The sequence below is a fragment of the Palaemon carinicauda genome, chromosome 4 (genome assembly GCF_036898095.1).
Source record: "Palaemon carinicauda isolate YSFRI2023 chromosome 4, ASM3689809v2, whole genome shotgun sequence".
Taxonomy (NCBI): domain Eukaryota; kingdom Metazoa; phylum Arthropoda; class Malacostraca; order Decapoda; family Palaemonidae; genus Palaemon; species Palaemon carinicauda.
Window position 1 is genome coordinate 30459293 of NC_090728.1, and position 14273 is coordinate 30473565.

Consider the following 14273-nt stretch of genomic DNA (forward strand, 5'->3'; position numbering starts at 1 on the left):
GTTGATAGGGAAGCGATATGGAATGTGATGAGGTTATATGGAATAGGTGGAAGGTTGTTGCAAGCAGTGAAAAGTTTCTACAAAGGTAGTAAAGCGTGTGTTAGGATATGAAATGAAGTGAGCGATTGGTTTCCGGTGAGAGTGGGGCTGAGACAGGGATGTGTGATGTTGTCATGGTTGTTTAACTTGTATGTTGATGGAGTGGTGAGAGAGGTGAATGCTCGAGTGCTTGGACGAGGAGTGAAACTGGTAGACGAGAATGATCATGAATGGGAGGTAAATCGGTTGTTGTTTGCGGATGATACTGTACTGGTTGCAGACTCGGAAGAGAAGCTCAGCCTATTAGTGACAGAATTTGGAAGGGTATGTGAGAGAAGGAAGTTGAGAGTTAATGTGGGTAAGAGTAAGGTTATGAGATGTACAGGAAGGGAAGATGGTGTGAGATAGAATGTCATGTTGAATGGAGAGTTACTTGAGGAGGTGGATCAGTACTTGCAGTCTGTTGTTGCAGCAAATGGTGAGTGGAAGCAGATGTATGTCGGAGAGTGAATGAAGGATGCAAAGTGTTGGGGGTGGTGAAGGGAGTGGTAAAGAAGAGAGGATTGGGCATGGATGTAAAGAGTGTTCTGTATGAGAAAGTGATTGTACTAACTGTGATGTATGGATCGGAGTTGTGGGGAATGAAAGTGACGGAGAGACAGAAATTGAATGTGTTTAGAAGCTAGAGTGGATATTAATGTGTTGAGGTAGAGAATGGAAAATGGCTGTCTGCTAAGAAGGTGATGAATGCAAGAGTTGATGGGAGAAGTACAAGAGGAAGGCCAAGGTTTGGGTGAATGGATGGAGTGAAGAAAGCTCTGGGTGATAGGAGGATAGATGTGAGAAAGACAAGAGAACGTGCCAGAAATAGGAATGAATGGCGAGCGATTGTGACGCAGTTCCGATAGGCCCTGCTGCTTCCTCTGGTTGCCTTGGATGACTGCGGAGGTAGCAGCAGTAGGAGATTCAGCATTATGAAGCTTCATCTGTGGTGGATAACAGGTGTGGGCTGTGTCACCCTAGCAGTACCAGCCGAACTCGGTTGAGTCCCTCGTCAGGCTAAGAGGAGCGTAGAGAGGAAAGGTGCCCTTTTGTTTCATTTTTTTGATGTAGGCTATCCCCCAAAATTGGGGGAAGTGCCTTGGTATATGTAAATGTTTCTTTGGAAAGAATTTTAGCGGCAGTTCAATATTGTACCATGGTGGTGTTTGGTGGCCAGTATTGTATCTTGAAGAATCCTGGACTTCTTATCAAGATTGTTGGACTGTAGGTCCTAGAATGGCTGCTGGCAATGTGGTCTTTATAAGTTGAATTATAGTTTTTCTATATTTCAAATATCATTAGAAAAACAATGTGGAGCCTGTATTTCAAACTGTAGTTTGAGATGGTGTCCATTAATCTAGACCAATTCAGTCTATAATTTCAATTATGTTTGCTTTATTTCTTAGCTATATCTTTCCTTCACTGGCATCCCACTTCCATCTAAATGTGGGAATCTGAAATATGAACATCAACGGAGGTTCATAGACATAGTTGAATTTTCATAATTAAATTTATCTCTATACTCGCCTAATCCTCATATGCATGCCCACCCTCCTCCCCCCTGACTTGAGATATCAAGGAATAGGGTATACTTTAAACTTCAAAACTGAAGAGCAAAGACCATGATGCTTTTCTTCTTGCCATCAATAAGCTCCAAATCAATCTTGTCATCAAGTGCTAGTGTATCTCATTCCTTACTAGAGGCATGTGTCTACTGAAAGTAAAGAAAATGGGAAAATTTTAATTCAAATTTTAGGGTAAAGTCAATAAACTAAGTTTCTGGAGAAGCAATATGATCATCAAGTGAGTATATAAATAATAATAAATTTCATTATTAAAATTCTGTTTATTACCATGTTCAATATTTTGATTGTGAACACAGTTTTGGTGATAACAATTTCTGTGTGGATTCATTTATTGTGGGGTGATAAGTTCATACTGTTGAGTATCAATATTGTCTGCCAATTTGAATAGGTAATTTTTAGAGGAACATTTTAGCAGGAAAGAATTTTTTTTTGCGTATTAGTAGTTATCTGAATAATTTGTGCTGAAATATATAGAGCTTCAGTGGGTTTTTTTTTGTGTGTATTTACTCTTTTATCGTGAACAATAATATTTCAGTGAATATAAGTCTGGCTTTTCATTGTTCTGAGAAAAAAAAATTACACTAACCCAATTGATGCTACGTGTCAATTTTAGTGATGCATTATCTGTCAAAGAATTGTCAATATTATCGATGCTTTATTTTCAAATTTCACAGGATACTCTCTTGTACTTTTTGGGCTTAGCTCAGTGATGTACTGTAGATACATTCTTTAACCAATCAGTCAATCAGCTTTCAGCTGGAGGAAGAGTTTGCATTTAATGACAATAACCTTGGTGTGGGTATGCTGTGCATTCTTTGCCTTATAGTTTTCTCGTTGACTTTTGCTTGATAAGGCGACACGGTTTATCTCCTACAGATTGTGATAGAATTGTTATTTAGGTTATTAGTGATGATAAAGGTTGTGTTCTCCTGGATGTGTTAGTAATTCCCGTATCGATTGTTCAAGAGCGTTATTTATGAGTGATCATGATCCTGTCCCTTTGTGTTTTGTACCGAGGGCAATGATATAATTTAGATAATCATTTTGAGGAATGCAAAGGCCTTATTGCTCCTCTTTTTGAAAAGTATTTGCAAGTAGTTGCTGACCATATTAAAGTTTCAAACATAAAAGGAAACTTAGCTTCAAGTTCAGGGGGAAATCCAGAGAAAACTAGGCTAGTTAATTACAGAACAGGGGGATGATGATGACAATGCCACTCCAACCATTAAATAGTGTTAAATAATTTGCTGAAGTTTCTTGAAATGTAGGTTAATCTATTGCCTATTTTTAGATGATAGAGAGTTAACAGGTTGTGATAAACTGCAGTATAGTATTGTAATCAAACTACAGTTGAATTATTGCCTTTTAATGAGTTTTTACAAGTTACAAATATTTTATGGTGTTGATTTCATTTGTTAGTGATTTCATGTACTTTCATCTAGTTACTTTTTAGATGCGTAGGTATCCTTTTCCGGTCATTATATGTAACTAATTGTTGCTGAATTAATATTTAGAGAAAGTAAATGCCAATTATTTTATGGTTTTATTTTTCATAGATCATTTGAACTTGTCATTGTATTGTCCTAAGCTATTACTATTAAGTTCATTGTACAGCTCCTTTTATTGTAGGGGAATTTTATGAGCTTTTTCATTTAAATCATGTAACATTGATGATAAATTTGTAGTGCTGATTTTTTCATCTTTATTGTGTAGGGTAATTTTTATTGATGATTATTTATTTAGACAGTTGAATTATACTTTGTATTTGAATGTATAAAATTTGTAGCTTCAGTTCTAAAGCAATATAAAAATGGTAGCTTCAGTTTTAAAGTATCTTAAGCGAATGGAATAATAGAATACAGGAACTTGCTATGAGTAGTCAATGTTTTGTATTTCAAGTATTGCTAATCTCTCTTTTCTTCAGTAATAATGTGCATTGAATCTAGTGTGTTTATATGAGTAAACTTTTATGAGCTAATTTTTGTAAGTTTGCATGTTAATTAATGCTGTGGTGATATAACAAGTCTTAAATTTGCAGTTTTTCCACTAACTGTTTGGATGTGGTGATGGTAGATGTAGGTGTACTTGCAGTACATCTTGGATGGCTAATGTTAATGAAATTGCATCACAAAGCATTACATTACAAGTAGTTTATAGTCAACCCTTTGCACCACTAACATCAAATAATTGATATGTGAAGATCTTTTCAAAAGTTCATTCTTCTTTTGAAGATTAACCTAACAAATGGATATCAGATGTTGGAAAGTTTTATCCTTGATGTATGGATTTAATATCTCAGCACCGAAAAGCACTTCTGTATTTGAGAAGCAAAGGAATTTCAGTTAGTTAATTTTTGTTATTGCTGTGGTGGTTGAAAGATCCGAGCCTTGTGACTCTTGATCCAGAAAATAAAATCTTCTACAGTAAATGTCTACATATGTTGCTACTTTAATAATTATGAATTTGAATTGTCCTTTAAGATTTTAATCCTTCATAACTGGGCAAAAGTTAGTGAAGATAACTTAATCTTTTGTTTCTTTTCCCTTAAAATTATAGAATTTTAACCTAATTTGAGAGTAAATAGACTAAGATAATTTGAAGAAAGTGACTAGAGTGGTGGTGAGCGGTGTTATTTCGTCCACAGGTGATGATGGTGGCCTGTCATCCCATGGAACAGCTGCCTATGAATCGACTTTGGATATGACTGATGTGATGGATATAAGCTGTGATCCACCAGGCCCATCTTCATCCAGAACATGGTCATCTTGCACATCCCCATCAGTGTCACGTGTATCTTCAAGGCCCTCATCACACATTGAAGAGGAAGTCCAAGCTGTTACAACACGGCTCCATCAAGTAGCAGTCACCCACTCAGGCTCAACAAGAGCATCTCCCATGATAATGAGGACTCCAAGCTTAGAAGACAGTAGAGTCCTAACTTCATCAACAGAAGAACTTTCAACAACTCTTAAATCAGGATTCAAAATGGTCGATACTGAAGAGTCGGCATGGATCCCCATTGATAGACCAAGAATGAAGTCTGTGAGTCGTAGTCCGGACTTTGTTCAGATTGACCATCCTCGACCAGCTGTGAGATCAGGGAGACCATCATCTTCTACCAAAGAAATGCACTGTTCTCAAATCAGTGATTCGAGAACCTCTGAAGCAGAAGAGAAAATTGCTGGCAAGGATTCCAGAAGGTTTTCTAAATCTAATTTAGAAGAAGGGAAAGGGTTGCATTCAGAGACAGATGTAAAGAGTTCATTAAGTGAACTAGTTGATAGTGGAGACAGCAGGACATGTTCAAGTCCTGCAAAATCTGAAAAGGAGGCAAAATCTTCTTTCAGGTCATCATATAAACAGCATTCTCCATCACCAATGTCTTCTGATAAAGGGGAAGAAGAAATTTCACTTTCAAAAGAGCAAGAAAAAGATGTAAGGGAAGAAGATAAGTCTTACAATGCCTGGACAAGGAAATCTTATGAAAGAGTTGTGCAGAGGGAGCCCCTTGATTTTCAAGAAGAAGAGTCATTTCCTGCCTTAGTAGAGTTTTCACCAACTATTGATACAGCTTCTACATCAATCGAGCTTAAAGATTTTTCATCAGAGTCAAGGCAAGTATATAAAACTAGAAAACCACCATCCACAACAACATCAGAGGATGACTTGTGGCTTACTACAGAAAATAAAAAAGACAAGAAGAAAAAGAAGAAGCGATATAGACAAAGTTCCCCGGAAAATGCTCCTTTATCATCAGACTTAGCCTCTCTTGATGCTCTTCCATCCCAGACCACAATGGTTAGTTCAGCTGAACCATCTGAGTCGTCAACTACAAAATTGATTTCAGAGAGAGTGAATAAATCGCATGTGAAGGAGGTAACAGATTCCAATCCAATTGAAATGGATATGGATGCTGATTATTTTCATGCAGCTGAAGAGTATCATGAACCAGCTATTGTGGAGAAGAGTGAAATTTTTGAGGGACAATACCATTGTGATTTTTTCACTGAACCACAGGCAGAAGAATTTCAAGAAGCTCGAGAATCAGTCAACCAAAATTTAGAAGACTTCGAGCTCAAACCAGATGAAGAAGAATCACAACAACAAGCTATGCTTCGTTCACTACATGATGATAATGATCTTGCAAAGGCTTTAGAAGAAGCATATTCCTCTGATGATAATACTCCTGCTCAAGCTAAGGCTAAGGTTCGTAGCCAGTCACACTCACGACCAAGTAGGACTTCAGAAATGTTTCCTTTTAAAGAGGATACATCTGATGAGGAAGATGAGGTAAGGTTGCGTCGACGTGTCGTAGTTTCTGGAACTGTGAGTAGCACTACCAGTCAGCCGTCTGCAGCAGATGAAGTAAGCACAGATGACCGTGGCGAAACTAGTGGAGATGACAGAGCCGAGTCAAGCACCGATGACAGAAAAACTGCTACCAGTGAAAGTGATGTAGGGGCAAGCCCAAATCCTCGAGCTTCCTCTTCTTCAAAAAACAAAAAGAAGAAAAAGAAAAAGCGGTAGTGCCCATTTGATGATTTTTAATCTGTGCTTAAATGATGATCTTTTGTCTGACACACCTTAACCTATAATTATTAGAAGGCAGCCATACACTGGTACTTGTGATATTAATTTTAGACAATTGCAGGACATGTTTATTCCTTGCTGAGCTGTGGGTATCTTAAGCCAATTATTAGCACCTATAGAAAGTCAAATATTGAACAAGGATATGTGATGTGATGGTCTAATTATTTTGGGGGTTGTACCAGTTAATAACTACTGTTGGAGAAGTATTTTTATAGGGCATCATTATATCCAATCCATCACAAAGCAATATACTGTACATTTGACTGCATAGTGGATATCTCAACTTAGAAGCAATATATGATGTAATATGAAATAGGAGTTGACTAGTAAGCTTAGTGCAACATGACATCATTGTAGTTTGATTTTTGTCACTAACCATTCATAATTTTAGATAGGTAGATTTTGTATCTTTAATTTATTGATTTTAGCTGTTAAGTTCAGATATATGAAGATTTTGATTTTTTGATAATTTTTATGTTTCAGGTAGTGTATATTTTAAATGTAAAATCCTTTGGTTATGAATATTTGATGATTTATTCTTGTGAAGTGAGTAATATTTATGAATTTGTCTTATTGACCATGGTATGGTTTTAGAGATCATTGGATGATTCCTGCACTGACTGATAGATGTTGCTTGCTGGCCCAATGAGGATTATGTATATTGTGTTCATTTGGCTCATTGCTTCAATCATAGTATTTACTTTAGGTGCCTATAAACTTTAAAGAGGATCTTTAAAGACTTGAGCCTTGTTACATCAGTGTTTGTATAATTATTAGGTAAGGAACCTTTAGATGAAAAGGATAACACAATGAAACACTGTCTTTGATCTCCTATAATGATTTATAACCAGTATTCCTTATGTGTGATTACAAAAATTATAGTGATCCTTCATAAACATTTGGTATCTTGGTATGTGTGCCCCTAAGGAAGTGCTAGAATTTTGCCTAGAAAGAAATTCATCTGGTGGTCAGTGACTATCTGGTTTTCTTGCTAAGCAGATATTCTTAGGGGTATGATGTCAATTTTGTTGGTAATAAGCTGGTACAGTATTCCAAGTTACTTTGCATATTGAATTGCAATTGCATATTTAAACAATCCTGTCCAAGTACTTCATATTTTCTAGCACAACCTCTTTGTTTTGCAGGATGTACCATTATCAGAATTTCTCCCATCTTATAATGTGAAACAATTTGTAAATTATCCCTGTCACTCTATCTTTTTTCTTCTGTTACTTTAAGTATTTAAGAGTTCATAGTAATTTTTAAGATGAATGGTGTTCACAAATGACAAAAAAAAATATTTTTCTACCTTTGTCACAGAAGTGACTTTTGCTATTCTTAGTTATCTCACTTTTGGTTAGTTTATTAATAGAAAAGAATCTCAACTCCTGGTTTTTCTGTTTTAATTTTGAGAAACTTAATTTGATTACTAATAGGCTTTCAAAAAAATTAGGTGGTAATGTATATTAAGATAATGAAATACAGTATAAAAAGGGAAGGTCAATGTTAGCTTCATTGTTGAATGCTCTGGTTTCCTTAATTTTCATTACTGTGATGTTGACTAGAGGTTTGTCTCATTACTATTATGTTTTCGTTCCTGAAAGATATGTTGATGTTATCAGAGCTCTAGGGGAAAGACGTGGAATGGACTCGAGTTCATGTGCTTATTTCATATTTTTAACTTTTGACTTTTAGGATGGATCCATTTTATTGTTCAGATGCTATTTTAATAATATAGCAAGTTTAATTAATTTTTTGCAAGATGGAGTAAAAGTTTGTTGGGGGAAAAAAAATAAAATCTCCCTATGTAGATTAGCAGAAAGAGATGCATACTTTTTGAAGCTGCATTCAAATTAGGGACATTTAGCTAGTTTATTGAAGTTATTAATATATTTAAAAGTAGTTGTTCTTTGTGAACTGAGATTCTTTAGTGTTTTACTATAAAATGGTATTAACAAATTTAATTGACCTAAATGCAATGCTGAAGCTGCCATGGCCAAGCAATAATCAGATTTATATGCTTATCTTTTTAATATTTTAGCAGCCCTATTTTTTATTATAATTTTAACCAAAAAAAAAAGAGCAAATGCCGAATTAAGGTAGTAAAGTAAATATAACATTCATGAGACAAGTCATAATACTGGGGCTAGCAGAGGATTAGGAAGCTTAACTTTCTTCATGTATGGTCTGTATTTTCATTACAGTACAAGTGTTTCATCAAGGTTTATTACATCTATAGTTTTAACAAGAGTTCAAAATGTTTATGTTTAAGCCTCACAGTTCTATTCTTTCTTGGCTTGGATTACTGTAGTTCATCTGGTAACATACATCTGGATGAATTTGATAAAAATCTTATGATGCTTCATACTTTTATAGTTCTTGAAACTGATTTAGGGCTCAATTTGAATAAAATCTTATGACTGAAATATTAAAAAAGATTTTTAAAAAGCGAGTGATTATTGTATATGATAATAATGAAAAAAATACAAAAGATAAAAGTAAAAAAAAAAACTAAGCCATATTTGCATATTCTATCTAAATTGATTTATGAAAGATAGTAATTTAAAGCATTTTAGTATATCTAGCTTTCTCACCATATATACCATGCCTTTAATGTTGTGAAGAGTGCTGACATAATTTTTTAAGCATATTCTGAAGCACAGCAGTGTGACAGTTTTTAGAAAAGGTAAGAAATTTTGGCAAAGTGTGTAGATGCAACATTTAAAATTATAAGTTTTAAGCAGTTTATTTTAGGTTGTTCTTATTAGTGTAAAGTTACGTTCTTTATCTGAAATTAATGTTATTTCAGTTTTTGTTGGAAATGAAGAGTAATATTGAGTGAAAGGATTTGTTGACTGTATCTTGAATTCAAGTACAATATGGTATTTTGTATTTTAAGGTATTTGAAAGAATTTTTTTATAGTTCATGTAACAGTTTTACTTTATGTAAGATACATATTTTCGATACATTTTTGAACTAAATTTCATATGATTTTCTTTGATAGCACATGAGCTGTCTAATGTGATCTGTTGCTTCTTCCTCCTCATGTGTTAGTTTTGTGACTTGCTAATACATGTGGAAATTAATAAACAATTTCTCTCAAACAATTTTATTTTATTACAGACTATTAAGAAAGTTTGTGTTGAAAAAGTATGAAAACCCAAATTGAGTTTGTAGAAAAAATCCTGTATGGTACAGTATTAGGAATAATTTAAAAGTTTTTTGTCACAAGCTCATTATTTTATAATAGCCTATCTTGTTTATCAACATTTCCAGATACCCATAAAAAGAGAAGTTCTCATTTTCTTGTGTTAGTGTGTGCATCTGAATCATCGGTGGTGAAATAGTTCATTCTTCTATATGGCCCTTGTTCTAGGGATATTTACATCTGTTTCTTCAGGTCTTGTGATTGCTACATTCATTTCCTCCCTTATCAGTATCTCATGCATTTAAGGGTTACAATTCTCTTAGTCTGCTCAATTTTGGGTATTGTTAGTGATTCATCAACATTTTATTCTCCATTAGAATGTAATTATCTCTGCCACCAACTGAGATTTATCAACCATATGGAGTGCAATATAAATCCAGCCTAGGGACTCTGCAGCTAAAAAAATATTCACTCAGATATTTTATCAAGACTTATTTTTATTCTATTTTTTTTCTTATGGGGCTCTTTAGCTACTTCATAGTCTTCTGATTTCCTTCTAAATTATTGCTTTTCCTGCAGGTGAACTCATTTTTTACCTCAACTCGGTTTCTTTCTTCATATTCAGTATTGTGTATCATTACCTTTTCTTCATTATCTCTACTCTCTAACATTTCTTCATTGTCATCATCTGACAACTAGTTAAAATCATCATCATCATAATGCCAATAGAAAAATCAGTATCAACAAATATGTTTTCAGTAAAAAAAAAAAAAAGAAAAAAAAAAGGGCTGGTCTTGATGGTTGGTGGTCCTGAGTCAGATTGTGATCACTTGCTGTTTTTTCTTATGTTTCTTTGTTTCCCAAAATTTTCCATCGAATACTTTCTGTTATCCTTGCATGGCTTTTCTGTCTACTCTCAGGTCATTATTTTTCTCTGCACTTAACGTGAAAAGTGTAAGAACAGTAATAATCAGGATAGAAATAGGCCCTATCTGGCAGCTTTCAAAAAGCATGTGCACGTTGAGTAATTGAACTACGTCCTAAGATGTTTTGTTGTCTCCATTTCCTACCTCATGTTGTCCTTTGACAATAGAAGGAAAACATCGTATAGAACTGTTAATTGCCTTGTAAAATTCACTTAAAGTGAAGAACAATGAATGGATATTATGATTCGTTATTATTTTACATTATGGATACTTTATAAAAGGCTGATTTTTAGCTATTTATAACTTATATAGAGCTTTAATACCTGAGTCGGGCACCAGCACACAAGAAGGTTACCAAAAACAATTTAATTAGAAAATCAATGTTTGCACCCCCAACAAACACCACCCAAGCAAGCTGGTCCTCTTAACCCTTGTTGGCGTTAATGGAGTTTCAACTAAACCGAATTGTTTGCTTCATGTTTCGTTTGGCAATTTGTTCCGTTTGCTCCACTAGCTCATCACAAGTTAATTAAAGCATGGTAAATGTAGGCATTAGTACATTATATGATGAATATTTGATTTGGCGTTAGTACATCATATGATGAATATTTGATGTATGTTGACATTTAATTTTTGTATCATATATGTATCTTTCTTGTAGATTTATATAAAAAAATTACAGCATTTTTGAAAAACTAACAAAGGAGTTCGTGTGCATGCGCAGCATCCCTCGCATTCACTCCAGTTGTAAACAAACCGGGAAATCAGCTGCATTTCCCTCGGTTCAACCTATGACAGGAATATGAAGGAGACAACCTTATAAATGAGGAATTTTCTCTTTTTCAAACATTGTAGTTACTTTATTGCTGAGAAAAACTATAAATTGAGTAAGGTAAGTTTGGAAGCCTCTTATTCTTCCAAATCTTTGAAAATAGCCTAACGAGAGAATGTCTCGATGTAGTCGTAGAGCTTCAGCACGGCATATCATTTCCGTGCTGAAGCTTGGCGACGGGCAAGGGCCCTCTTGAACTGGGTAATATTCCTTTCTCCAGTTTTACTCTAAATTTCTCGTCATATTTCTATTACTTATAATTGCTTCATTCTCCTTCATATATTTCAACTGTCTCTAACCTTGCTGTCAAAACTCTCGTACCCATTTAACTGTCCAGATTTTTTTTAGGGGACATCATATCTGGGAGTGGAATTTTTTTCAAAATCAATTGTGGGAGCTGTGGTGGTCTTGCTAACTACCCGATAATGTTTAGACACCTAGGAGTGTCCGTTTTCTCATACTAGCATGCGGGACTATTCTCTAACAAAAAAACTTGGTCTTCGGATTCCACAGGTTGGTTATTTTCATAGAAGTAGGACTCTCGGCATTCTGTCCAGTTTGCCTGCCACTATGATTAAAGGGGGGATGATTGTATTCTTGTAATGCTCTGTCCCATCAAGCGGGTGTGGCATATACTTGAGCCACTCTAATCAGAGTGGTACCATCCCTTTGTGGTAGGGTAGGGAGTCAACATAGGGAAACAGCTCTTGCAGGTGTCATTGGTGGAGAAATTAATCCAATGAAATGTTAATGGTTTCTTCTTTGGGATTTGAGACAGTTATTGTTTTCTTTCCCTTATACTTATTTTTCCCTTTTTTTTTTTTTTCCTCATTTAACTGTCCAGATTTTTTTTTAGGGGACATCATATCCGGGAGTGGAATTTTTTTCAAAATCAATTGTGGGAGCTGTGGTGGTCTTGCTAACTACCCGATAATGTTTTGACACCTAGGAGTGTCAGTATTTTCATACTGGCATGCAGGATTATTCTCTAACAAAAATACTTGGCCTTTGGATTCCAGAGGTTGGTTAGTTTCATAGAAATAAGGCTCGGCATTCTGTCCAGTTTGCCTGCCACTATGATTAAAGTGGGAATGATAGTATTCTTGTAATGCTCTGTCCCATCAAGCAGGTGTGGCATACAGTTGAGCCACTAATCATAGTGGTACCAACCTAGTGGTATGGTAGGGAAACAGCTCTTGCAGGTGTCATTGGTGGAGAAATTAATCCAATGAAAGGTTAATGGTTTCTTCTTTGGGATTTGACAGTCTTATTATTTTCTTCCCCTTATACTTATTTTTCCCATTGTTTTTTCATCTTTATTATTATTACTTCTTTCCCCCAAAAAAGAAACCAAAAATTGAATAAACATAATGTTCCTCGTACCCCTGGATCAGGCAGCAAACCCCAGACACCGTTGACAACCTCTGCTTGTATAAATAAGGAAAATACTTTTGACAACCTCGGTAATATAAAGGATTCCTCTAAGAATACTTCTTTGTTCAGTGTTCTATCTATCTATATACCAAGGCACTTCCCCCAATTTTGGGGGGTAGCCGACACCAACAATGAAACAAAACAAAAAGGGGACCTCTACTCTCTATGTTCCTTCAGCCTAATCACTGGCAGAAATTTTTTTTTTTGTAATAAGGACAACACTAATACTTTACTCTCTGGTTCTGGCACAATACCAGATCCAACTAAAAATTTTGAAATTCTCCATTTAGAAAAAAATCCAATTGGTTGTAGGTATGATATAATTCATGAAGTCTTTTATAGACTTGGGCAATCAAAGAAATTTTCATGGAACTTAACAGTAGTAAAAGCTTTTGGAAAGCTTGAATATTATTTTGAAGTTTTGAGATTGCTTTAGAAGCAAACAAAAAATTTGGTAGCATTAAAATTGATGATTTATGATTTATGGGGCTCTATGTGATAAAGAAAAAAAATATTAAAAATAAGTAATTGGAATGTTAGTGCCATGAATCAGATTGGGTAGTTACAGCAAGTGAAGAGTGAATTTATGGAATATAGTTTGGATATCTTGGCCCTAAGTGAAACACGTAAGGGGATTGGTAAGGAAACTTTAGAACAAGCAATATATATATATCTACTCAGGAAGATCAGTTGGAGTTGGAAGAGAAGGAGTAGGAATGATGACGACACCAAGAGCAGAGAAAAGGCATTAACAGAGTGGAGAGCTGTAAATAGTATATTGTTACTAGAAAAGTTCAAATCAAAGTAGTGCCATTTGAGTATTATAGTTTGCTATGTCCCAACAAATGATTTCCCTGTAGAAAGGAAAGATGAATACTATGAAGAACTGCAGAGTGTAATAGATGAGATCCCAGAGAGAGAGATGAAAATTGTGATTGGCAACTTCAATGCTAAAGTTGGAAAAAATAATCAAGGGATAGAGAATGTGATGGGTGCCGAGGATCTTGGCAAAGTTGCAAATGAAAATGGAGCACATTTCATAAGTTTCTTGGTCATTGGAGGTACTCTTTTTCAACACAAGTTCATTCACAAGTATACATGGACTTCACCATATGGTAATTACAAAAAATCAGATAGATCACATTGCCATTGATAAAGAGAGGAGGAGTACTCTAAAGAAATGTAAGAAGATATAGAGATGCAGATATTGGTAGTGATCACCAACTCTTCATTGCCACACTGAAATTAAAACTGAAAGCATCCAACAGAAAAATAGAATACCTACAGTAGGTTTGATACAACTAAACTTTTTAAAGAAGAGCACAAAGAAACATTTGCAATTAAAGGTAGGAATCGATTTGCAGTCTTAGAGACTTTAAGAGACAAAGAACAGACAGTTAATGAAAAAATGGTGTGATATTAAGAACTTATATCAGTCAGTGGGTAGTGAACTCTTGGGACATGCATTTACAAGGAGACAGCCATGGATGTCAAATGAATCTTTTGATACTATAAAAAGGAGAAAAGACAGAAATTGAATGTTGAAAGTTTTCGAGGAAGTGATGAAAAAAACAAGGTAGAGCCTGCTAAGTATTCCTGTATTGATAGTGAAGTCAAAAGAAAAGCCAGGAATGACTGGAGAGAATATTTAGACAGTAAAGCAGATGAGGCTGAC

General features: G+C 35.0%; 1 protein-coding gene across 2 annotated transcripts in view; it reads left to right on the top strand.

The window, feature by feature from the left end:
- The window catches only part of LOC137639853 (BCAS3 microtubule associated cell migration factor-like), a 251753-nt gene extending 242397 nt beyond the window's left edge, over positions 1-9356 (top strand). The window contains exon 17 of one of the 2 annotated variants that reach the window (XM_068372110.1): positions 4312-9356. In XM_068372110.1, coding sequence (XP_068228211.1) covers positions 4312-6194 — 1883 coding nt within the window. In that variant the 3' untranslated portion in view covers positions 6195-9356. The remainder of the gene's footprint in view (positions 1-4311) is intronic. The other variant, XM_068372111.1, reaches the window with a different exon arrangement.
- The last annotated feature ends 4917 nt before the right edge of the window (positions 9357-14273 follow it).